Source organism: Schistocerca nitens, chromosome 2, assembly GCF_023898315.1.
Source record: "Schistocerca nitens isolate TAMUIC-IGC-003100 chromosome 2, iqSchNite1.1, whole genome shotgun sequence".
Classification (NCBI taxonomy): Eukaryota; Metazoa; Arthropoda; class Insecta; order Orthoptera; family Acrididae; genus Schistocerca; species Schistocerca nitens.
Window position 1 is genome coordinate 598,497,582 of NC_064615.1, and position 27,974 is coordinate 598,525,555.

Consider the following 27,974-nt stretch of genomic DNA (forward strand, 5'->3'; position numbering starts at 1 on the left):
AATGACCTTCTATGTAAAATTTAACGAGTGGAATTGGTTCTTTTTGTACACAATACTAGTGTAATAATAAATCCCATTTTAGGGAAAGCTGCGGAAGAGATTGTTAATCTTGTTTTTCAAATTAAGTGTTTGTATGAAAATAGACTCACTCTACATTTTGAAGAAAAAAGAAAAAAAACCACTATATTCAGTTTTGTACAATAAATAGAATGGTAACAACTGATGTAGCACTTGAACTGAAAGAAGCACAGTACTGAGCTTCTCAAACAATTAAGTTCAGCTACTTTTGCTCTTTGTATAATTGCTAGTCTTGTAAAGCAACAAATCAACCGCCTGACGTATTTTACGATTTTCCACTCGACAACGTTTTATGGTAACACTCCACTTAGAAAAATATTATTGATCGCACAAAAGTGAGCAGCAAGAAAGATAAATATGGTGTTTACCTGTGGTCGTCATACAGCTACGTCTTCAAAGAGTTATGCATTTTAACTGCACCGTCATAATACACACATTCGCTAATGAAATTCCTCATAAATAATGTCATAATTTGAGAACAGTGGTGTGCATACTTACAATGCTAGAGAAAAAAATGACCTTTACTACGTACTATTAAAGCTGTCAATGGCTCAGAAATGAGTATAGTATGAAGCAACAAAATTTTTGATCATTTACCTAGTGACATAAAATATCTGATAGGTAGCAAAACACATTATAAATTAACTTAAAATCATTCTCCTAGACATCTCCTTCTATTCTATGCACAAATTTATATTTAAAAAACTGGTAGCATGAAAAAGAAAGAAAGAAAAAGGGAAAAAACTTGTTTTTAACTGTAGTTGTATGAATGAGACAAAAACAAAATGATTCATTAATGTTAACACTAATCATGTATACATATCCTGTAAACTGACTCATTCCACATCATGTTGATAAAAGAATTGTGGAACTAACTAACTAACTAACTAACTAATCTAAAGGCATCACCTTTCATCAAAGTAAGGCAGTCTCCAATCTTAGACTCTTCGTTAATAATAAAAATCTCACTATACCCTAATCCAGCAATGAAGGAAAAGATAGATTGCTTCTTACCATAAGGAAGGCATGTTAAGTTGCAGACAGGCACAATTAAAACACACTTACACAAAGCTTTTGGCCACAGCCATGGAAGGCATGTTAAGTTGCAGACAGGCACAATTAAAACACACTTACACAAAGCTTTTGGCCACAGCCTTCATCAGCAAAAGAGAAACAGAGACACAAACCATTCTGTGCAGAAATGATTACATGTTTAGTAGTCTTTTTGTTGTGCCTGTCTGTGATTCAAAATCCCCAGTAGTAGCAATTGCATAATATTGTAATTATGTATTTCTGCACTTGTACAGAAGTCAAGAGATGTACATGGACATCTTGGATACCCTGTATTATCAATTTAGAAACTTGTCAGAACAGCTAAAAAAATAAAAGACATGCTTGTTACTCATTCATATTTAATGCAGAGAGTACAGAAATTTTAAATCGAAGAAGACGTTCACTGGAATCTTCTCAATCTAAAACTTCGAAATTTCTTATACATACAATAACAGTAAATATCAGGCACCACATACAAGTAATTTGTTCAAATTATTACATCTTGTTATGCCTTCCTTTGCATGCTGTGTGGTTCTGTAGTGGATACAGTAAGGAGGAACAGATGCTAAACATGCACAGAGAATTCTGATATTAATTTATTTTACATCTAATATCAAATGGTTACAAATTCACAATGTAATCCACAGTTGCAGTGTGTTCTCTGAAAACAATTGTCCATCTCATGTTGTGAAAAACTGCTCTCTGTTTCCAACAGCGCACTAGAGCGCTTTCGTGAATGTTGAGATTGAAACAGCATTCTTAAAGTGTGTGATATATGTATGATGAACATCAACAAAAGCAAAACGAGGATAATGGAATGTAGTCGAATTAAGTCGGGCGATGCTGAGGGAAGTAGATTAGCAAATGAGACACTTAAAGTAACAAAGGAGTTTTGCTATTTGGGGAGCAAAATAACTGATGATGGTCGAAGTAGAGAGGATGTAAAATGTAGACTGGCAATGGCAAGGAAAGCATTTCTGAAGAAAAGAAATTTGTTAACTTCGAGTATAGATTTAAGTGTCAGGAAGTCGTTTCTGAAAGTATTTGTATGGAGTGTAGCCATGTATGGAAGTGAAACATGGACGATAAATAGTTTGGACAAGAAGAGAATAGAAGCTTTCGGAATATGGTGCTACAGAAGAATGCTGAACATTAGATGGGTAGATCACATAACTAATGAGGAGGTATTGAATAGAATTGGAGAGAAGAGAAATTTGTGGCACAACGTGACGAGAAGAAGGGATCGGTTGGTAGGGCATATTCTGAGGCATCAAGAGATCACCAATTTAGTATTCGAGGACAGCATGGAGGATAAAAATCGCAGAGGAAGACCGAGAGATGAATACTCCAAACAGATTCAGAAGGATGTAGGCTGCAGTAGGCACTGGGAGATGAATAACCTTGCACAGGATAGAGTAGCATGGAGAGCTACGTCAAACCAGTCTCTGGACTGAAGACCACAACAACAACATCAAATAGTAAAAGTAATACATAACTTTGTTGCTATGAGAATGTTCGAACATAAGTACACTCACCACTGGAGCTCTGGAGAGGGAAAGCTTGCATATTATAGGCAGCAGCATAATCATTTGTGGCGTGGTGACAGCTTAGAAAACACAGTGGCGTAACTGGCATTGCACGTATTCAAAAGTGTGGCCAACTGGATTGGAACCATACCACACACCTCCCCACCCAACTCAGAAGGTGTGGGGAGAGGCCTGTGCAGTGGACGAGTGCTTGGTTGGGGGCAGAGCAGACCAACCCACATCCTGGCGTTGTGTCTCGCAAACACCAGCATAATTGCCCAAGAAAATCATGCGTAGGAAGCATCCAACAACACAGGTAGAAGCTTGTAGGGTGTTGCAGAGGTTGCTGATGACTAGTTAACATTTACAGCGTCGATGTTTGTGCGAGAGGTGACTTGCTGCGTTGGCGGCAATGGCATCACAGGTTGGCAGGTGGAGACTTCCATCTGTAAGACAGCTGTAGGTTGAGGCACCAGCTTGATAAGCTGTGTAGGATGCTGCATTGTGGCAGACTGATGTGGCTGGATCACAGCAGACCGATATGGCTGCATCATGGCGGCTGGATATTGTGCAGTGAAGAAATCTGAAACAATTTGAGCTACAGGAGGATCACTGAATCACGGATCCATAGCCGATTTTGGTGGCTCTGATGTGTGCCTGCGTTGCCGTGAATAATGTAATGGGCTCTGCCAACTGACCTGAGAACAATGCTGGATTCCCATAAATGTGGATTGTTGTACACTTGATATTGCACTCTGATATTCGGGTGAAATTTTCTGGTGAAGTCTGAAGCTGGAGCAGAGTGGCGAAGATGAAGTAAATGTAGCAAGGTCCAATGGCATCTCCCATGTGAACGTTCTGCCAGTGAAATATTAGGGGCATTAACAGTACAATATGAACTCGGAAACATCAGTAAGGCATCTTCTGGTGAATGTGAAACTCGTGGTTTTGACATTTGCCTCGTGAATGTTCGAATGAAACATTCAGCATTGCCATTAGACTATGGTAAATATGATGCTGTCCTGACATTCTGTATTCCATTTTGTTTGCAAAATTGTGCAAATTTCGTGACAGAAAAAGGAGCTACATTGTTAGAAACAGTTGTTTGTGTCAAGCCTTCGAGCGAAAATACAGAATTGAGCACCCTGATAGTGCTGGCGGCATTCGGTGAATGCATTAGGATAACAGAAGGGTATTATTGATGATAATCAACCAACATGCTTGCCAGTATCAGAATGTGGCCAGGAGAAGTATTTTTGGCGTGGAATGTCCTGATGGATCACGCATGTGTGACTGTGCCGTCACATGGTCTGTTCTTTTGTCACAAGCAAGCCATGTACAGTATTGGTGCACCAGCTGCTTAGCATGAACTGTTCCTCAATGACCTCTGTGTAGAAGACTTGCAATGAGACGGGTATTAACTCTCTCATCTGTTTGTTAGGCATGTGAAGCCGAATCACATCATTCAGAAGAGATAAACTGTTGCAGTGCACAAAGTGTAGTCACACTAAAGGATCGGGAATACATTTCCGAGAGCACAGCCAAGCTTTGCGAATGTAACTTTTTAGCAGTCATAGTGATTGGTCATTCTCCATGGCTTGTGTGATCCACCGTGAATCAGTAGGAAATAATCCAGTGTTTGTGAGACAGAAGAATCAATATGTAAACAAGAAACTTTCAATCCACCGAATACTGCATCTGCGCTGACAGGTAAATGAGACAGTGCATTGGCGCTTCCAGGTTGTGCTGTCGGGCTATACAGACTTTCATGCCGGTAATTTGACAATAATAGCGACCAGCTTTGAAGCTACTGCACCATGCAGGTGGGAACTTGTTTCAATGGATGAAACAGAGAAGTGAAAGGGTTATGGTCCACAGTGGGAACATTTTTCTGGCATACAGATAACGATGAAATTTAGTGACACCATATATTATAGGCAGTGCTTCATTCCCCTGCTGACTGTAATTAATCTGAGCACTGTTCAAAGTTTTGGAAGCAAATGCAATGGGGTGTTCTGTTTTGTCAATTTTATGAGATAAACTGCCCTGATGCCAAGGGATAAGGCACCGACTGGGAGCACAAGCAATTTGAGCGGATGGTAGTGCATTAGGCAAGGTTTATGAAACTGCATTTCTCAGTGTTTGAAAAATTTGGTAACAGTCTTTTGTCCAATGGAATGGAACATTTTTGCATCTGTTGTCCTTGTTGTGGTCTTCAGTCCAGAGACTGGTTTGATGCAGCTCTCCATGCTACTCTATCCTGTGCAAGCTTTTTCATCTCCCAGTACCTACTGCAACCTACATCCTTCTGAATCTGCTTGGTGTATTCATCTCTTGGTCTCCCTCTACGATTTTTACCCTCCACGCTGCCCTCCAATACTAAATTGGTGATCCCTTGATGCCTCAGAACATGTCCTACCAACTGATCCCTTCTTCTAGTCAAGTTGTGCCAGCTCTTCTCCCCAATCCTTTTCAACACCTCCTCATTAGTTATGTGATCTACCCATCTAATCTCCAGCATTCTTCTGTAGCACCACATTTCGAAAGCTTCTATTCTTTTCTTGTCTAAACTATTAATCGTGCATGTTTCACTTCCATACATTGCTACACTCCATACAAATACTTCCAGAAACAACTTCCTGACACTTAAATCTATACTCGATGTTAACAAATTTCTCTTCTTCAGAGACGATTTCCTTGCCATTGCCAGTCTACATTTTACATCCTCTCTACTTCGACCATCATCAGTTATTTTGCTCCCCAAATAGCAAAATCCCTTTACTACTTTATGTGTCTCATTTCCTAATCTAATACCCTCAGCATCACCCGACTTAATTTGACTACATTCCATTATCCTCCTTTTGCTTTTGTTGATGTTCATCTTATCACTATTTCAAGACACTATCCATTCCGTTCAACTGCTCTTCCAAGTCCTTTGCTGTCTCTGACAGAATTACAAAGTCATCGGCGAACCTCAAAGATTTTATTTCTTCTCCATGGATTTTAATACCTACTCCGAATTTTTCTTTTGTTTCCTTCACTGCTTGCTCAATATACAGATTGAATAACATCGGGGAGAGGCTACAACCCTGTCTCACTCCCTTCCCAACCACTGCTTCCCTTTCATGTCCCTCGACTCTTTATAACTGCCATTTGGTTTCTATACATATTGTAAATAGCCTTTCGTTCCCTATATTTTACTCCTGCCACCTTCAGAATTTGAAAGAGAGTATTCCAGTCAACATTGTCAAAAGCTTTCTCTAAGTCTACAAATGCTAGAAACGTAGGTTTGCCTTTCCTTAATCTAGCTTCTAAGACAAGTCGTGAGGTAATACTGACCTTACGTGTTCCAATATGTCTACGGAATCCAAACTGATCTTCCCCAAGGTCGGCTTCTACTAGTTTTTCCATTCGTCTGTAAAGAATTCGCGTTAGTATTTTGCAGCTGTGACTTATTAAACTGATAGTTTGGTAATTTTCACATCTGTCAACACCTGCTTTCTTTGGGATTGGAATTATTATACTCTTCTTGAAGTCTGAGGGTATTTCGCCTGTCTCATACATCTGATTTCCACTGAATTAGGAACGAACTTTATGTATTAATCAGTTTCCCAAGAACAGCTCACAGTTCACATAAATTCTTAGAAGATGGTGATTTCTGGATGGCTTGAATAATGATTCATCAAAGCATAAGCACCATTGTCATCGATGATATGTCTTACGTATTCAGTCGTTGTGCTGAAAAAAGAACATTTTTGCAAGTTATATAACTTGAAAAAGATTGTCCATTTTTAAGGTGTTGTTCCTGTGTTTGTCCAGAGATGATTATGTCATGAAGATAATTAAAACAAAAAGACACCTTGGACATTACTTTTTCGAGAAATTTTTGAAATAATGCTAGCACTTCCGAAAGGTAGGCAATATTCACAACAAAAAATTTTCTTTGTCTCTCCACCCAACAGTAACTGAAGATAGACGCCTGCAAGATCAATTGTAGAGAAAAACTGTCCTCTCGCGAGGCAATCCAAAATTTCCTCTGTACGTGGTAGTGGATAGGAATCGATAACTGTGAATTTACCATGTGTTTGATATCTGCACAAAGACAAATCTTCCCATTTGGCCTGCGAATAGTGACTAAAGGTGATGCCCACTGACTTGCTGAAATAGGTTTTAAGATATCAATGGTTTCCAGTCTCTGAATTTCTGTAGCCACATCTTCGTATAATGTATGTGGCACATGGCGTGTGCAGCAAAATTTGGCTTGTGCATTAGATTTCAGATAATGTGAGTGCAAAAATCTTTTGCACATCCTAGAGCACTTACAAACAAATGTTGATACTGTTAGTCATGTTTCTGTGTTTTGCAGGTAAGCAGCACGTTCCAAGCACTGAAATGCTGTTGCCGTTATAGGCGATGAGATGCAGACTTGATGTTTGCAAAGGTGGTTGGCCATTTTTTTCATATATTTCTAGGTTAAGCAACGTGACAGAAGCTCTGGTATCTAGTTGAAAAGACACTGACTGGTTACAAATTCACAATGTAATCCACAGTTGCAGTGTGTTCTCTGAAAACAATTGTCCACCTCATGCGAAAAACTGCTCTTTGTTTCCAACAGCGCGCTAGAGTGCTTTTGTGAATGTTTAGATTGGAACAGCATTCTTAAAGTGTGTGATATATGCATTAAACACCTCTGTGTGCGTTTCCTGTGTCTTCCCTTGTCTGATTTTTGAGCAGGAGGCACAGAACCTGATTATGAAATGACATTGATTCCCATTCTTCCTGCTTTTTCTTTGTTCCCATGAAACAGATGAGGGCTTTCTTAGTCTCTTGCAGGCAGGCTGGTTGTGTATGTCCCATGCAATGACAAAAATTGCATTCAGCTTGTCTGAAGAAGCAGTTTTTCTAATCATGGGTGACGTAGCATTTCACACATGACTTCGCGTTGCGTGGAGTTTGGGCAGGGTAATTAGCTTTAGGATGGGGCGGCAAACACTGTATGCTGTGTGTTGGGCCTCATTTAGGCAGTGCTTGTTTTTGTGTGTGGGGGCCCCGGGCTATGACTGGGGCACTGGTTGCTTGTCTCAAGTGAAGCGATAACTGGTACACAGAAATCTTGCTCGACCAAGTCTTGAATTTCATGTGCATCAATTACTTTAAGCACTTCACTGAGGCTAGGTTTGTGATGCTTTAGAATTTCAGCCCTCAGTCTCTGATGTGATAGATTCTGACTAATAGCATTGCAAAGCATTTCATCATGATCAGTGGTGCCACAGGCAGAATTGAATTTACAGTCTCTTAGTCATGCCCCGCAATTCCACAGTTATAGGATTGATCACTATGGCCTTCCTTGTGGAAAATTTTATACCTTGCAGCAGCAATGTATATTAGAATCTCAAAAAATTTGTCTGATCTTGCATTTTATGACCCCACAGGGCTGGGTTGGGGGCTGACTGAGGGGAAACAACTTCACTAGGAGGTGTTAGGTGTACACTCCTATACATGAAAAGAACAATGCACAACAAGATTCGCTTGTGACATTGTAGGTGTAAAATTGTTGACACAGATGTGATATGTATTCTTTCAATGTTTTCTTCATGTCATCGAACCTTCGGAAGGGCGGAGATGGTAGCTGAATGCCTCATTTAGGTTCTAGTGCTTCTGCTGCCGGGCTACTTGCACTTGTGCAATTTATTTGTTGACTCTGAAAACAAATAAGAGATGCTAGACACGGCTTAACACGTAGATCCTACTCTCCGTGGTTTGCCATGATTCCTTAAATATCTCTGTCTGGTCTCCTCCCCCAAAACAACCCAACCCTTAAATATCTCAACTTAAATATTACAACTTATGTTTTTCAACTTAACATAAGCACACATACATAAAAGAATTCAATAGAAAGAAAAAAAGTTGTGCTCTAGTATCCAAAGCTCCTTTTTCCACTTCTATCCCAACCTCATCACCAGTCTGTTATGTTGTCCTTTGCACACTGTGTGATTGTTTAGTGTGTACAGGAGCAAAGAACAAATGTTGTTCATGAACAGACAATTCAGATATTAATTTTGGTATCAAATAGTAAAATAATACATAATTTTGTTGCTATATTTTTAGTGTCATTTGCTAACAGTAGATTTTAATGTAGAAATACATACAGATACAGAGAATTTATATATCTGTCACTCTTCAGTACAATGTCTGTTCAGAAGATGTCGAGCCCTGGCCACTGTGAAAGTCTCTAAATGCTATTCAGATGGCAAATACATAATATGGGGGAAGTGCATGAATGTTTGAACTTAAGTACACCTGCCATTAGAGCTCCATAGAGGGGATGCCTGCATCTCATTGGCAGCAGCATAATCGTTCTTGGCAGCAGTGGCGGCTGTAGGAAACATGATGGCATAACTGGTGGTGCGTGTGTTCGAAAGTACAGCTGACTGATTGCGGCTGATAGTGCGAACCATAGACCTTGCCGTTGGTGGGGAGGCTTGTGTGCCTCAATGATACAGATAGCCATACCGTAGGTGCAACCACAACGGAGGGGTATCTGTTGAGAGGCCAGACAAATGTGTGGTTCCTGAAGAGGGGCAGCAGCCTTTTCAGTAGTTGCAGGGGCAACAGTCTGGATGATTGACTGATCTGGCCTTGTAACACTAACCAAAACGGCCTTGCTGTGCTGGTACCGCGAACGGCTGAAAGCAAGGGGAAACTACAGCCGTAATTATTCCCCAGGGCATGCAGCTTTACTGTATGATGAAATGATGATGGTGTCCTCTTGGGTAAAATATTCCGGAGGTAAAATAGTCCCCCATTCGGATCTCCGGGTGGGGACTACTCAGGAGGATGTCGTTATCAGGAGAAAGAAAACTGGCGTTCTACGGATCAGAGCATGGAATGTCAGATCCCTTAATCGGGCAGGTAGGTTAGAAAATTTAAAAAGGGAAATGGATAGGTTAAAGTTAGATATAGTGGGAATTAGTGAAGTTCGGTGGCAGGAGGAACAAGACTTTTGGTCAGGTGAATACAGGGTTATAAATACAACATCAAATAGGGGTAATGCAGTAGGAGGTTTAATAATTAATAAAAATATAGGAGTGCGGGTAAGCCACTACAAAGAGCATAGTGAAAGCATTATTGTGGCCACGATAGACACGAAGCCCACGCCTACTACAGTAGTATAAGTTTATATGCCAACTAGCTCTGCAGATGATGAAGAAATTGATGAAATGTATGATGAGATAAAAGAAATTGTTCAGGTAGTGAAGAGAGACAAAAATTTAATAGTCATGGGTGACTGGAATTCAACATTAGGAAAAGGAAGAGAAGGAAACGTAGTAGGTGAATATGGATTAGGGCTAAGAAATGAAAGAGGAAGCTGCCTGGTAAAATTTTGCACAGATCATAACTTAATCATAGCTAACACTTGGTTCAAGAGTCATGAAAGAAGGTTGAATACATGGAAGAACCCCGGAGATACTAGAAGGTTTCAGATAGATTATATAATGGTAAGACAGAGATTTAGGAACCAGGTTTTAAATTGTAAGACATTTCCAGGGGCAGATGTGGACTCTGACCACAATCTATTGGTTATGAACTGTAGATTAAACCTGAAGAAACTGCAAAAAGGTGGGAATTTAAGGAGATGGGACCTGGATAAACTGAAAGAAGCAGAGGTTGTACAGAGTTTCAGGGAGAGCATAAGGGAACAATCGACAGGAATAGGGGAAAGAAATACAGTAGAAGAAGAATGGGTAGCTTTGAGGGATGAAATAGTGAAGGCAGCAGAGGATCAAGTAGGTAAAGAGACGAGGGCGAGTAGAAATCTTCGGGTAACAGAAGAGATACTGAATTTAATTGATGAAAGGAGAAAATACAAAAATGCAGTAAATGAAGCAGGCAAAAAGGAATACAAACGTCTCAAAAATGAGATCGACAGGAAATGCAAAATGGCTAAGCAGGGATGGCCAGAGGACAAATGTAAGGATGTAGAGGCTTATCTCACTAGGGTAAGATAGGTACTGCCTACAGGAAAATTAAAGAGACCTTTGGAAAAAAGAGAACCACTTATATGAATATCAAGATCTCAGATGGAAACCCAGTTCTAAGCAAAGAAGGGAAACCAGAAAGGTGGAAGGAGTATACAGAGGGTTTATACAAGGGTGATGTGCTTGAGGACAATATTATGGAAATGGAAGAGGATGTAGATGAAGACGAAATGGGAGATACGATACTTCGTGAAGAGTTTGACAGAGCACTGAAAGACCTGAGTCGAAACACGGTCCCGGGTGTAGACAACATTCCATTAGAACTACTGACAGCCTTGGAAGAACCAGTCCTGACAAAACTCTACCATCTGGTGAGCAAGATGTATGAGACAGGCGAAATACCCTGAAACTTCAAGAAGAATATAATAATTCCAATCCCAAAGAAAGCAGGTGTTGACAGATGTGAAAATTACCGAACTATCAGTTTATTAAGGCACGGCTGCAAAATACTAACACGAATCTTTACAGACGAATGGAAAAACTGGTAGAAGCCGACCTCTGGGAAGATCAGTTTGTATTCCGTAGAAATGTTGGAACACGTGAGGCAATACTGACCCTACGACTTATCTTAGAAGAAAGTTTAAGGAAAGGCATACCTATGTTTCTAGCATTTGTAGACTTAGAGAAAGCTTTTGACAATGTTAACTGGAATACTCTCTTTCAAATTCTGAAGGTGGCAGGGGTAAAATACAGGGAGCGAAAGGGTATTTACAATTTGTACAGAAAGCAGATGGCAGTTATAAGAGTCGAGGGACATGAAAGGGAAGCAGTGGTTGGGAAGGGAGTGAGACAGGGTTGTAGCCTCTCCCCGATGCTATTCAATCTGTATATTGAGCAGGTAGTAAAGGAAACAAAAGAAACGTTTGGAGTAGGTATTAAAATCCATGGAGAAGAAATAAAATCTTTGAGGTACGCCGATGACTTTGTAATTCTGTCAGAGACAGCAAAGGACTTGGAAGAGCAGTTGAACGGAATGGATAGTGTCTTGAAATAGTGATAAGATGAACATCAACAAAAGCAAAACGAGGATAATAGAATGTAGTCGAATGAAGTCGGGTGATGCTGAGGGAATTAGATTAGGAAATGACACACTTAAAGTAGTAAAGCAGTTTTGCTATTTGGGGACCAAAATAACTGATGATGGTCGAAGTAGAGAGGATATAAAATGTAGACTGGCAATGGGAAGGAAAGCGTTTCTGAAGAAGAGAAATTTGTTAACATCGAGTATTGATTTAAATGTCAGGAAGTCGTTTCTGAAAGTATTTGTGTGGAGTGTAGCGATGTATGGAAGTGAAACATGCACGATTAATAGTTTAGACAAGAAGAGAATAGAAGCTTTCGAAATGTGGTGCTACAGAAGAATGCTGAAGATTAGATGGGTAGATCACATAACTAATGAGGAGGTATTGTATAGAATTGGGGAGAAGAGGTGGCAGAACTTGACTAGAAGAAGGGATCGGTTGGTAGGACATGTTCTGAGGCATCAAGGGATCACCAATTTAGTACGGGACGGCAGCGGGGAGGGTAAAAATCTTAGAGGGAGACCAAGAGATGAATACACTAAGCAGATTCCGAAGGATGTAGGCTGCAGTAGGTACTGAGAGATGAAGAACCTTGCACAGGATAGAGTAGCATGGAGAGCTGCATCAAACCAGTCTCGGGACTGAAGACCACAACAACAACAACAGTGCACTTATCAACATATACCATCAAGGATGTTAACAAATGTGCACATTGCATTTAACAGTAATTATTGCAGTAACAGAAGAGCCTCAAAAATGCTTCAAAAGGAGCTTTGCTGGTAGTTGACCTATAATTGGTGACAGCACCCAGTGTGGAGTGTAAATAACTGTCTTGCTTGTGGCCCACCACCTTCATGAGCACTTCGGAGTCGATCGCTGGGTAAAACTGGTGCTCTTCGCCCAGATACAATCACAGGCATGCCTTCTTAAAAGTTGCTGTTCTGTCTACCTTGTGATCCAAGACCCTGTGGCTGCAGCATGTGTTCTCTTTCTCGGAGAGTGTAGAGAGAACTGCACCATCTATATGACCAAGCAGTGTCATCTTGACAGCTGCTGGGAAATTCAAATCCTATGCTGGTACCATGTAACCATCATAATACAAAAATATATAATACTGACAACAGTGTTATTCCTTAGCTTCAAAATCGGGATACCAATAAAACCGTTATGTATTTCCGCAGTTATACAAGAATCAAGAGGCGTATGTGAACATTTCAGATACCCTACATTACTAATTTAGAAGGTTGTCACAACATCTATGAAAGAAGAGAAGTGCTTGTTAGTCTGCAGGGCTAATTGTCAAGTGGAAGGTAATTTATGGTTAGAGAACAGTGACCTTGCTGTTAGAAAGGAATTTTTCATAAAAAAATAGTTTTACGTTGTTTACAAAATTCTTTGTGTCCCAAGTGGACTGCTTGGTTATTTTATTTTTTATTTTGCCCCCTTCTCTCATTCTAATGTAGATCTAAAGGAGGGAATCGCAGATCTGTAGGACGGAATCATTTTTGTAGCTAGGGACAGAAGACTTACAGGTTCTTGTTTCAAATCTGTTTAGTTTCAAATTGTCCGTTGCTAACTTAATTCTGCTTATAAATGAACACAAATAATCTGTTTTGTCTGTTTTTCTTTGCCAAAAAGTTCTTGTTACTACATATAAGCATTAATTTAATTGATCACAGCAGATTTTACTTTATTTCCTTTATCATAAGAAACATTTAACCATACTGTACCAGAACAGCACTTCTCGTATAATGTGTATGATATCAGCTACACCCTTCTTAACACCAACTCCTTCTTTCATTGTAACAGAAGGAAACATCACATGTGAGTAAAGGCCATGTTACTATTTTGTGTGACAGGAAGAATTGGAACATAAAGAGCTAGCAGCCCATTGTCATGAGGAAGCACGTAGACACAATGTTCTTGGTATTCTGATAGTTACACACTTGTTTATACATATGCCTCTGAACAGCTTGTCTCATCCATTTCAAACAGTGTAGCACATCACTAGGCTGTTGTCTAAGTAGTTCTGATGATCGCCCTCTTAAATGTATGTCACCTTAGAGACTGCAAGAATAATTGTTAAATGTTATGAACAAAGTCAGCTCCTTTTTGGACTAAATATGGCCATACGTTAAAGGAGGTTAAACGGGGCAAACCTTTCAGACAATGAGTTTTTTGTTCTTGAACTTACAGTGTCATTTAAGAAATTAAGAGGGAACAAAACTAGTATCACAGTTTGTCCAAAAATCACAAAATGGACTACCAACATATCAGGGTCTTGGCACAGTCATATAAATACTGGGACAGCATCTTTAGAGAAGCTATCGAAATTCGTACCGGGGATGGACTCATCAACCAAGATTGCGGCTATAACCTCAGCACAGCATGGGAACCAGCAATGGGTGTAATTAAAAAAATGTTCAGCAGAGAAAACACATGGGTGACCATGGCGGACGAGGCAATTACACTGGCACCACCATAGACGCCGACGCGTGGGCGCAGACCGCGGAGAGAACACCTTGCAGGGGGAGGGGATTTAAGACGGCCGCCCACCCTCAGGAGCTCAGTTCGTCAGCACACCTGACGATGGCAACATGTCTGGTTGCTGAAATATTGTGCCCATTGGACACTATGGACTGGCTGTACACCCATGGACTGTTAGGGCATGATATAACATTGTTTGCTTATTTCAGTTTTTGATGCACCACCCAGGGCATGTTAGAAGCTGACAGTCGCAATCACTGTGGTAGTTAGAGGCTATATTAAACGATATTGCTAAAGAAATTATTTTTAGTATTTGTGGAATCCAGAAGTTGGCTTTTAAAAAGCATGAACTTTTGTTGTATAACATTGATTCGAAGGGGGACTAAAAGTTTCGCAACCGGCAACGAGCGACAAGGATTCGTGTAAAGGATTGCCTTTTAGAGATGGGTGTGGCCGGTTTTAATGTTTCACGTCGAGGTTGGAGCAGATATCCACCTTGGCTCCTCCAGAGACCCACACTGATTTTAGATTTGGCAAATTTTAAGAAAGACAGTCCATCAGATTTTACTTTCAAATCTTTGTTTTTTAACATTTTAGACAGGCGTCATGATTTTACAGTAGTCTACACTGATGGATCCCAACAGGGGGATCTTCTTGGCTGCTCAGTCGTGTTCCCCGACCGTGTCATCAGGATTCGCCTTCCCCAGGAATACACTGTTTTTTCCGCAGAACTTCACGCGGTCCTGAAGGCATTGGAGCAGATACGGTTTACTCAGGGCAAACACTTCCTAATTTGCTCTGACTCACTGAGCGCATTACAGTCACTGCAGAACCTGTACCCAGCGGAGAAGTTGGAACAGCTGATTTACGACCAACTGTACATCCTCCAACGACAGGGCAAGCAAGTGTCCTTTTGCTGGGTGCCAGGGCATGTGGGCATACGGGGAAATGAACAAGCTGACAGAGCTGCCAAGGACGCCTGCAGGTTACCGGATGTGACACAATGTTCTATTCCTTTGCAAGGTGTCGTTTCTGTGCTGCGGCAGAAGTATATGCAATTGTGGGAGGAGGAATGGCTGGCGGTGAGGGAAAATAAGCTGCGGTTGGTGAAACCCACCATCCAGCCGTGGTGTTCCTCCTGCCGGTCACCTAGGTGTGACGAAGTGACCCTTACACGTCTTCGCATAGGGCACTGTCCTCTTACGCATGCCTTCTTACTACGGCGAGAGGAACCCCCTCTGTGTGATGCCTGTGGCGTACGAATCACTGTACGCCACATTTTAGTTGAGTGTGATTTATATCTTTTGTCAGGGCGGAAGTTAATATTAGTGGGGATCTGCCCTCGATTTTAGCCGATGACGAGGCGAGTGTCAAGAAAGTTTTAAGGTACTGTGATGTTTCTGGGCTTCAGCCAAGAATTTTAGGTTGGAATTTTTAGTGTGTTGCCGAGTGGCTTACCACTCCTTTTTTATTCTTGTAATAGGCCAGTTCCAAACATGCGCTATGTCTTTCATTTTACCCCTTCCCCTCCGTTCTCTTGCAGTTCTCCTCATTATGTGCTGCTTTCCTCTTTGCTACTGTTGACGTGCAAACTGCCTCTGTAGACTTTCACCTATAATTTTAATCCTATTTCTGCACTTTCTGCATTTTAGTGACACTCGTCCGTTGTTGTTTCCGTTCGGGCGCTAAAGACTACACTTTTGAGCGCCCATAACACCATATCCATCCATCAAAAGTTACAGTATTAGAAATTGCCAAATAAATTAATATGGAAGCCCATTGCATCCGAACAGGAAATTATTTTTTTAATTTTAAACACAATCACATTTGTAATACAGTAACAATCATCAATTTTGGCCATATATTAGTCATCTTCAGATTCTAAAATAGAAGGGTGTAATAGCACAACCACAATTCTTCATAGAGAGAATATCTTTATATATATATATATATATATATATATAATGGGAAAGGCTTAGGATGAATGTATTGGCGTGATTTCTCTTGTATTACTTGGGGAATCCTCTCTTTTTAATCATAATTCAACTGTTTGTTTGTTTGTTCTTGACATTCTTTATCTAACAGTTGCATGTTGTATATTTTACAGTGTGAACTTTGTGGAAAGCGATTTGTACATCATACAAGTTTCAATATGCACACATTGGCCCACACTGGTCAGAAGAGTTACAAATGTGGTCTCTGTGGCTTGGCACTGCTGTCGGGATCACACCTTAAGCGACACTCAAGAGTCCACACAGGAGAGCGACCTTATCAGTGCCAGACATGTGGAAAACGTTTTGCCGAGAGATACAACTTAGTTGCTCATACACGAGTCCATGACACTAGCTCTAACTCTGGTGTAAGAGATGGAGGCTACAAGAAACATCACAGGTACATAAAAAGCATTATCCTGAAAGTCTTTAAAGGAAAATTGATGTGTCGTATTTGAAAGTCGATTATGTCATATGTGATTACTTGCTCGTAATCCTTCAGGTGGGCTTCATAGCTAGTGTTCTATAACAGCAAGTCATTTAAGCATGACAGAATACATCTGTTTTTTCTTCTTTCACAAGTGTTACTATTGAATGTGGACATGTAATTGTATTATGGATAGGACAGTCCATGTAATCATGTTTGCATTTTTGGATGAAAAGTTGATTTGTCAATATACATATATTCAGACTTTTTTGTTCATATCCATTTTCATTATTCTTGTCTAATGGTAACAAAATAACTAGTGCAAAGCTCATTAGAGCTGAAATGCATTTTGCTCACTATCTCACAGGGCTGAGGGAAAGAGATAATGATCACCTCAGACTGTAGTTGCTTGTTGGCAACCTTCCCTTATCGTAGAGAATCTCTTCATTTTGCAGTGTAACTATATGTTCATGAAATTAAATAACACTTTGGTGCGCATCAGTGACATTAGTTGCTTCATACTGCAACTGACCGACGTGTGTCCTACTACTGACTAGACATGTCAGATATTGTAGTAAATCATGTTGCTGAGACACTACACTAACTTTACTCATGCTGAGTAACATGTAGTCCTAGAGGTTTAAGCCTGAACTTATTAGTGTTATGCCTAGTTGACATATCTAAGAAAGAGCAACAACCTTTTTCTCTATCTGTTGAAGGTTTTGTGTATAGCACTTCATTATATACATTTTTCTATTGTTGCTTACAAATTGCTTGACTTGTGATAACCTCGTTAAATTCCAAGAATTGGGCTGATGGCACAAATGTAACAATTAAAAATTTAACTTATTGCTGTAATGAAAATACATTAAGTTCAAGCAAAAATATATGATCTTAAGCTTGTTAGCAACAGAAACTTTCTGCAGCATTCACTGAGATAATAGCTCTAAGTCCATGCATCACAACAGTCTAGTTAGCATTTGCAACTCTATCTTTTTGGCAGTTTATCTATTTATTCTCCTACCTTCTTTGTTACATTTGGCTTGTCTGCATTTCATTGTTGCTGTACTCTCTTCACTTGCTCAAGCCTTATGCAAACATGCTCTCATGGTGTCTGCAGATTTTACGTTGTGTGCTGTTGTTGGTAATGATTTGCACGATGAATCTCAAGAAGTTGACATGGTGCATCATGAGTGAGATGTAGGTAGCCAGTGAGATTCTTGTTGGTAATTTTCCATGGTTCATAAATAAAGTTAGTTGATTTTTGTTATATAAAGTTAGAACTTAACTGCATCATTGGAATTTGTGGCAAAGTTGGAAATAAGACATACAGATAGAGTATTGCAATGACGAATGTATATCTCAAGCTATGCTAGACATCAAACTATATGGCAACCTTATTTTCGTGTTGAGGTTTGTTGGCTTCACCAACTCAAAAAAAAATTACCACATTCCAACATGATCTAGACCTAGATCTTGGACTAAGCTCTCAGTCTCTCACCACAAGCACATTTTTTTTACTTTCACATTCTTTGGCTTCACCAGCTTATTTTCACATTTGTTGACTTCACCAACTCTCAACCAAATTCACATTCCAACATAACATAGGCCTCAGATTTCAGTACAGGTCAGCGCGTATGCACATCTTAGTTTTTACAGTCACCAAAGAAATACAAAAATCAGTAAGCAACCTTAAAATTCATAATAACCAGATCAGTAAAAGTTATTCTGGTGCTTGTCATATCAAAAACAAATACAACCAATTCATATCTTCTGCCAAAAGAAATCGTTAGATTTATTGATTGCCACAGGGTACCGAGTAGTATCACCAGGTTGCTTGTGACCAACGTCAATGAATTGCCAACATCCATGCACAACATAAGAGCCACCTACACCATAAGTGCTCTTTAGCCAAGCCTTGTTATATTTATATCAGCTTCCTTTCTCCTCAACTTGCCACCATATCCATCTAGAGGGGTCTAGCACTTATGCTGTGTACATTGATTCTGTCTCTTGTGACATTTCCTTCTGTAACTATCTGTTTCTGTCATCTCCTAATCTTCTTTGTCTAGTTGAACATCTACTGTCCTTATTATTTTCATGTTGTTGTTACAAATGTCATCCCTTATCACTTCAAACAGAGAGGACAGGTTTCAGATATCTGTTGTGCCATCACATTGAGATTACTTATTGTTTCTCCAAATCAGTTAAGATGAATGATGACATGGTTTCTTTGAAAAGGATTTGGTCTGTTTCTTTACGATCCTTGCCCTATCTGAAGTTGATCTCCCCCTTTAATGGCCTTGTCATCAAGATTTGTGAATTCCTGAACTTGTCACAGCAGCCATTTATTTTCATTTTATGGTGCTCTGCTTTTCTCAATAATCTTGATGTTTAGTTTGTTCCAGAATTACCCCCCCCCCCCCTTGCTCCCCCCCTTGCTCCCCCCTCCTCCTCTCTCCTCTCTCTCTCTCTCTCTCTCTCTCACACACACACACACACACACACACACACACACACACACACACACACATATTTACTAAAAACCTAATAGGTCTCAGTAAATGGCCAAACAATGTTGTTTCCTGCTTCTGAGTAGTATCCATGAGATTTTCTACTTCATATCATGTAAAACATTTTCATTGGATTTTTTCTATACAGCTTACCTTCATTCTTATCATTCCTATTTCCATCATAATTCTCTCAGTGGTTTTACAATGATACAGCATAACATCTGAGAGAAATGTCTTAACAAACTCATGTTTCTTCCTTTACATACAAAGCAGTTTGTATATTTGTATTTGTTGTTGTTGTGGTCTTCAGTCCCGAGACTGGTTTGATGCAGCTCTCCATGCTACTCTATCCTGTGCAAGCTGCCTCATCTCCCAGTACGTAGTGCAGCCTACATCCTTCTGAATCTGCTTAGTGTATTCATCTCTTGGTCTCCTCCTATGATTTTTACCCTCCACGCTGCCCTCCAATACTACTCCAATACTACCCCAGTTCTATTCAACACCACCTCATTAGTTATGTGATCTACCCATCTTGTTGTTGATGACATAATCACTTTTATTTTCATGCAGCTCAGTTGTCTTTTGTACTATACTGTGTAGAAGTTTCCTATATGTTGCACTTTATTTATGCTAACTTTTGTCAGCCATTCATTTTTCTTTTCGTTTCTGGAGCATCATCATATTGGTTTTGACAATGTTAATTTTTCAATGCTCTATCAGTGAAAAGATTAAATAAATGGTATGAATGGAAGATACCTTGTCCTACTCCTACCCCTTTCCTAACTCTAGATTTGTTTTTATTTCTGTGTTCACAGATTGGGTTTTGTACACATTCAAAATTGTTTGGTTTCTTAAAAAGAGGGAGCTGACTACCCGGTTACAAGGATGGCAGTTCAAATTCCCATGTGGGCATCCACATTTAGTTTTTCTGTGTTTCCCAGAATTGCTCAAGGCAAATGCTGTTGGAATGGAAGTAGCTAATTTCCTTCCACAAGCCTAGCTTGTATGTTCTGTAACAGAGAACATTTCAATGAAATTTCCGTTAATAGCATTCTCATTCTAAAAGTATTTACTGGTTTGCCACTATTACACATAAAAAACAAAATCAGGCATACCAGTTAAAACAATGCATCAGTTCAGTTGAGGCAATTGAATGTAAGATGTTACTACAGACATATTTTCATCACTGTCTTGAAAGTGTATTAGAAGAAAATATGAAGTATGTGAAGTTGATCTGTCATTCAGCTTATCCATTGGGAATTTTTAGTAATTTAGCAGGAGATATGTTTTGTCAGTGTTGTTGACAGAATGCAAAATCAGTCTTGTTTGTTTCCTTCTATTCTGTCTTCATTGGTTGTATTTCAAGATCTTTGACGGTTTGTTCCAGTCCACATCATCAATTTTGTTTCTTAGAAGATGAACATTTTTTGTATTACCATTTCCTTCATTTGTCCCATGGTGTTACATTGTTACTGTTATTCATTGGTATACTGGCTTTTGTTGTATACTTGTGTTAATGTAGCTCTTGTATCCGATATAGCTTTTAATCAGAAGATCATGTGCCTCATCTTCCTTTGTTTCAATACCTTCCTATCAACTGAGTCGAGCAGCGCATTTGTTTAGCCAGTGTATTAATATTTGGGAGAAGCAGGCTTTGAATCTCAGTCCAGCTTTCCTGATTTACGTTTCTCGTGGTTTTTGTGCCATATGCTGTAACCTTTCATATCAGTTACTCTACTTAATGAGAAATATTCATAGTAATTTATCATGTAATATAAGCTTAGTTAAACAACCTATCAGTACAAAGTTATTTGCATCATTTGGCATCACTAATTCTTAAATGAATGAATTTCTTACCTTTCATATTGAAATTCTGTAACTGTCTGACTTTGCTGGCAGGTGTCAGTTGTGTGGAGCGAGATTCGACCGAAGACCGAAGTTGGATCATCACATGGCTCTCTGTCACAATAAGCTAGGAGAGTCAGAAGACAACCAAAAATGGATAGGTCATACTATGACTGAAGAGTCAAGTAAACAGACAGCCAGTGATCTGGGTACTATGATGCCATCAGTGACACTGAGTCAACCCCACTTGCATAATGTAGCACCCACTTCTGCTCATCAGCACCGCCCACTTTTACTTCACACAGTTCATGGACAAACACATGGACCAGAGCATGAACATAGTCACACTCATGGTTCAAAGGTGACAGCAGCTCATTCACATGGTCATCCCCATGCACATCCACTCCTGGCAGCTGCAGCAGCTCATCAGACTCTGGGTGTTCCAAACCAGCACCAGCAAAATTGGCATCAAATTATTTTTGGTGGAAATGGTGGTGTGAGGGCAGAAGATGGAGCAGGTAACTTGTTAGATGGAGTTCCACAAGTTAAGGTAGGAATGCAAAGTGCAGGTATAAATGGAACAGCACAGCATCGGCTTCTTACAGAGATGCCATCTTTGGGGCACAGTACTCAAAACCACAGTGTTGGAGTAAGCATAGGCACTGGTCGAAACGTACTAGCATCTTGCTTAGCAGCTGCTGCACCACATCATCTTGTGGCAAACAGTCATGCTCCACATTTAACAAATCATCATTCAGTTACACAGTCTCGAGTGAATATGTTTTCTTCTGGTGAAAGCTGAAAATTTTTGAGTCCTTCCTTAGATCAAGTTGGGATTGGTGCTTTCAGTCAATGCTTTGACAAGGACAGTGTTATCTCTTCACAGAGAATGTTGTAGCAACCTCAAGGAGATTATGAAGGTCAGTTTACATTTTGCAACACTTAGTTGTAAAAGTGAAGTGTTTCGGTCATATCTTCGTGTTCTACCATATCAGATTTATGCAGTGTGAGAGAACATCAGAGAACAATCCAATGAAATTTCCATTCATAGCATTCTGATTATAAAACTATTTATTGGTTTGCCACTATGACACAGAAAAAACAAAATCAGGCATACCAGTTAAAACAATGTCATCAATTCAATTGAGGCAGCAGAAAGTAAAATATTGTTATAGACATATTTTCATCATTGTCTTGCAAGTGTATCAGAAAAAAATATGAAATACGTGAAGTCAATATGTCATTCAACTTATCCATTGGGAATTGTTACTAATTTAGCAGGAGATACGTTTTGCAGTCGACATTAGGGATGTGTCTAGAAAGAAATCATAACATTTGTGGATGAAAGGGAGGAAAGTATTGGAAGTTATAAAGGTCTGTTGGCACTGAATATCATAGTTATAGCAGAAGTTAGAAACTAGCATATATGAAATTCCGACAGGAGATGAAGAGGTTCAGTCCCAGAAATCAGAATCAATTTGGAGCATGAACACACAGAGCACATATAGATTATTTCAGCCAAGAAATGGAGAATTAGTTGGATACTATTGCAAGTACTTTTATAGTTGGTAAAGTAAGAGTAAGGAAGCTCTGTCCAGCTCAATGATTGTATTTAGGGTAGGAGCTGTGTGAGAAAGCAAGCTCTGTTGTCCTTTTGCTGTGATTGTTCCACAAATATGCTGGGTGCTTCATAATGGGGAGCTCCACCTTTTCTCTCGTGAGTCATTGCTTCATCACTCATTTTGAAACACACAAACAACACATCACAACATGGTATTCACTTTGGAATGCCCACAGTATTATACACAGTATTGTTATGGCCCATCTTCACACTTCTACAAATCCAGAACGAGGGAGCCCAGCACTCAATAAAATTACTGCAAATTGTATGTGAATCTTCTCAGAAAGGAAAATTCCCTTGAAAATTAGAATGTTTATGTGCACATCAAGGATCATTTGCAGTAGTTAGTTTCAAAACCATAGTGGCATAATGTTAAAGTATTGAGTTACCATCAGCTGTGCATAACAGATCGGTGAAAAATGTTTTATGGCTGTAGACATTAATAGACAAGTAGAAGGTTACAGGGAATTCTGCAGGTTCAGTCCCATAAATCAGAATCAGTTTGGAGCATGAACACACAGAGCACATGTAGATTATTTCAGCCGAGAAATGTAGAATCAGTTGGTTACTATTGTGAATCCTTTCCATAGTTTGTAAGAGAAGAGTCTGTGGAGTGTGGAAGCTCCGTCCAGCTGTGATTGCCTTTATGATAGGAGCTGTGTGAGAAAGCAAGCTCTGCTGTCCTTTTGCAGTGCTGGTTCCACGAATGTGCTGGGTGCTTTATAATGGGGAGCTGTACCTTTTCTCTGTTGAGTCATTGCTTCATCACTCATTTTGAAACACACAAACAAAAGGCCTCCAAAATGACTTGAATAATTGAAATACTTTTTTTTGCTAAGTGTTTGTTTGTTTATCATAACCCTTCTCTTTTACCCAAAACGAAACAGAGTCGTGTTGAGTGCTTGTTGTTCGTAGCAGAAATTACTGAGCTTTCTGGCTTAGTCTGTCGAGAAAGTATAAAGTGCTGGAGAGAATGCTTTGTGTTTAAAAGTTGTAGGCTTTTTTTCATACTAAATTGCAGAATTTTTATTTCATTCACCATTTTGTATCCCTCTGACTATTTGAGAATGTTCTTATTTTTTGTCATATCCCACCCACATTTTCTTGTGCTGATATAAGAAATTCAACTGACAAAAACCTTGTGGTGTATACTAGAACACAATGACTGCGTAACACTTAATATGACATCCAAAGCAGCTTTTGACATTTAAATCTTTTCACAGGTGTGCTGTATTTCAACAATCCCTCAATTTCTGTAGTATTTCCTTGTAGACATGGTCTTGACAGTGGGCGAGCACAGTTGTACTATCTTCCTCCAACAACTAATAGCACTTTGTGAATTTCTATTAGCAGATATTTGCATTAGTGTGTTTGTTAACTCTGTGCAAGAGAATTAGGAATTAATTTGGTCTCTCTCTTTCTCTTTCTGACACACACACACACACACACACACACACACACACACACACAAGTGTGTTCTGAAAAATGATAATGCCTCTGTATTGTCTATGTGAAAACTCTTAAAGCTTTTTAAATGAAACAAATGTTATTAACCTTCAACATCTTTAATCTTGATGTCTACATATTTTTTTTCTCAACATAGTCACCCTGGCAAGAACACATTTCTCCCAATGAGAGACCATTTTGTTGATACCATCACTGTAGAATGTTTGCACCACTTCATCAGTATCTAAGTGAAGTCCCCAAAGGTGCTCTTTTAAGTTTTGGAAACTTATGCAAATCGTATGGAGGATCATCAGTGACAATCAAACGAGGGAGTTGCATTGTTGCAGAAGTTCCAGCACTCGTGTGGTCTGGCATTGCCATGCTGTAGGAGAGGGCACTCCATATGTGGACAAACTCGTAAGAGTTTTCACATAAAAGTTTCAGAGGAATTGCTTTTAAACACACCCTTACATATATATGAAATGGTTTGTAATCTCAAGTATGTGCCGTTAATTAATAGAGTATGAAGTAGTGGGATATGTCATAGGAATAAAGAAGAATTTGCTTAAACTCAGGGAGAACTGTGCAATATCCAAATAGTATGGATATATACAGACAAAACACATTAGTTATTTTGGATGCCATCTCATGATTTAAAATCAGTGATGGTGTAAAGTCCATGCAGTTATTGTGTTGAAAACTGTAGTACTTAAGAAAATTATATTTTATAGCAGCTAGATATGTTGAAGTTCTGTTCAGTATTGGAGACATATTTCTAGAATTTATAAGACGAAAGCTGTTTAATGAGAAGTGTGATGGGAATTAATGAACTGGATTCCTGCACTTGCAAAGTTACTGTGATAGCAAGTTGCAGAAAGGGACTGAAGCTTTAAATAGATAAAATGATATTATTTTGAACTTTTTATTGGATTTTACTCACCATCTAAAATTTATGACATGTGTATGACATCAGATTTTTGTATAATGCTCAGATTTATATTGTATGCGTAATCATCCATAAATTCACAGCATATCAGTGACTGAATGGAATAAACTCCAATTTTGATGTGCTGAATTTGTGACTTTTTGTACCATATCTGTATTACTAGTCTATTTGATAGGATTATATTTTATGAAATATTTTGTGATGCAGAGTTTATCAGTTGGTCTGCTGAATTAATGACCATGTGTCACAGTACTGAACATTGAATTTTGTAATAAGAAAAACCTGAACATGTTCTCAAGGGGGAAAACTTCCTCAAGAGCAAAAATTGCTTGAATGATATTACTTAAAGTTCTGCACTTAGGTTTCAGATATGTATGTATTTTTGTAGTATAGGTCTCTGTAAATGTCTTTCTTTCAAGCAGAGCTTATATTAATTTGGCAAACTGATAAGCTATTTATAACATTTGCCAGTCATTATTGTACAAAGTATAAATATCTACCTAATTTCATTTCTAATTAAAATGAAACCCAGTGATTTAGATGCCTCTTTACATTAAAATGCATCATATGTTAAATTTTACTTTATTTATTTGCTTAGCCCTTGCATCGTATAATGTACGGATGTACAGTATACAAGACAACTAGTACATGTATGATTCTAACAGGATACGATAGAAAGGAAATTAATATTTTCAGAACATACTTTTTTCAAGATTTAAATTATGTATGGCATGAGGTTGGGGTCATATAAGAAGTTTGCTTTCAGGTACTCAGCAACTGAATAAAATGTTTGCTTCATTAGGATTTCGTTTGCTTTTCAGTATAAAGTATTGGTTTTCTTTTGATTGATGGGCATAGTTTGTTGAAGAGTGGGCTTGCCTGTATTTGTCATCACATCATGATTTCTGTTGAATTTTTGGCACATCAGATGAATGTTTGCCTTGATTCACATGTTATGGTTGTGCATTTCTCCATTTGTCACAAACAGATTTACATTTTTTTTGGAGAAAGGAGAGTTTGTAGAGTGTAAATACAGGGCACTGGCAATGTATTTATTTTTTTGAATATATATGTGGTGGTTGATTGCATTTGTACTCTCTTCATTACTCTTATTTTTCTATAAGGAAAATTATTTTGTGAGCAGCCATCCCAAAAAGGATGCCATTTACTGTTACTGAATATGCAAGTCCATGAGACACAGCTTTCAGCATGTTTGTATCAAATGAAAATGAGGTTGCTGGACACTTAGCAGACTGTCCAGTTTTTTAGCACTTTCTATATGTGGAGGCACCACTGAAGTTTACTGTCAGTTCAAAAAAAAAAAAAATTAGAAACGATGACCACTCTCGTGCAGGTGAATAATGGGCATAGAAAGTATCAGAAACACTTCACTTTTGAGTTTTTGTTCTTTTTGTAGTAGTCTCTCCACCATCTTATGTGTGATCGTTACATGAATTTTGCCACTGCTGCTGAGAGCAGTCCATCTCATCTCCTACTTCCCAATAGCCCTCCTTGTCCCAGTGTCGTCTCCCATCCTGACATCTCCAATCCTTTCCCTGCCAACCTGATTCACCTCTCCCAAAAGCCACTCATAAACATGATCGCCATGGCTGCAGAGATGTCTCTGTGGGTTAGTGTGATTTTGTGATGTTTAAAGTGTGACTGCACCACTCATTCACTACAAGTGATAGGTTATCTTTTCTTGTTTTGTGTTTCCTTCCTTCCTGGAATACCCATGGTCGTAATATATTAATATATTATTCTAGAATGAGATATTACAAATAACTTGTCATTACATCATAATCTTTTCTTTTTTCATCTTGAAAGATCACTCAACAGTTACACATTAACTTCAGTTTTAAAACAGTATTGTACATACGATGGCTGCATTAAGGAAATACACATTACTCTGAGAAAAGTGTCACACAGTTTACACTACTGCACTCATGAAATTCTGTTTAACTACATATTCCCACATCCTGCTATTTAAATTCTGCGGAAGACAACTTTTGAAACATAACAGCCAAATGGAAGTGTGTGCATTTAAACGTTGTTTTATACTGAGGAGCAAACCTAGGTATTTGCCTTATGGCACACAGAACTCTTCAAACAGCTAGAGGTCTGCGTGGATGTGAATATCTGCAGTAATTGTTACCTTGCGTGGAAAAAGTGTGCGTGATTGTGGATACCAGCAGGTTATCTGTTGATATCTGCAATAATTGCTCTGTAACTAAAAATTAAAAGACAACTTTATTGTATGCTTTATGAAAAACCGTGCATTGCCACAACCATATCTTACACGCAATCTGTGAAACACGTTCTGGATAACACTATGAGTATGAGGTCGGTGAAGATGTAAGGAACAACTAAATATTACAAGAATCTGCTGTGCCGGAACATTTTTCGATTGTGCAAGTGTCCACTGGGACTAAATATCACCTTCTTCCTGGTTTTTTACACTTAAATCTGCATTCTGTTTCCATCCTGTAAGGAGCTGTCTTGTATATAATCCCTGTTTCTTTTGCAGTAACAGAGCTCAGTTATACAATCTTGAAAAGCGACCACAATATGGTAACTAGGCTCTACTAGGACAAGCTAATCTTTGGAATTTTCATTTTATGATTTCTTCACTGTTTGTTAAACACGTATGTCATCATTAGTGTTAAGTATATTTAAAGGTACACTATGCAGTGCTTGGTACAGTGAAAGGATTAACATATTGACATAATTTAGAATTGTTTTAATTGATGTATGTATGATAAACCAACTATGTGACTAACATTTAACAGTATGCACCAGTGCACCATATGACAACTTGTGCCACTGTTAGCTCTCGCCTCATAATTTTAAGAGATCTGATCGTGATTTTAATGATTGGCTATTGGACTATATGGTGAAACACTTACTTCAGCCATAATCATTTAGAAAACCAAATTGCAGCCTAACTGCGCTTGACATAGCTGTAATTAACCATAACAGC

General features: G+C 39.0%; 1 protein-coding gene across 1 annotated transcript in view; it reads left to right on the plus strand.

The window, feature by feature from the left end:
* The window catches only part of LOC126236670 (zinc finger protein 431-like), a 57,630-nt gene extending 31,571 nt beyond the window's left edge, over window positions 1-26,059 (plus strand). The window contains exons 3-4 of the mRNA XM_049946154.1: window positions 16,313-16,596; window positions 21,036-26,059. Of these exons, the coding sequence (XP_049802111.1) occupies window positions 16,313-16,596; window positions 21,036-21,783 (1,032 nt within the window). The 3' untranslated portion in view covers window positions 21,784-26,059. The remainder of the gene's footprint in view (window positions 1-16,312; window positions 16,597-21,035) is intronic.
* The last annotated feature ends 1,915 nt before the right edge of the window (window positions 26,060-27,974 follow it).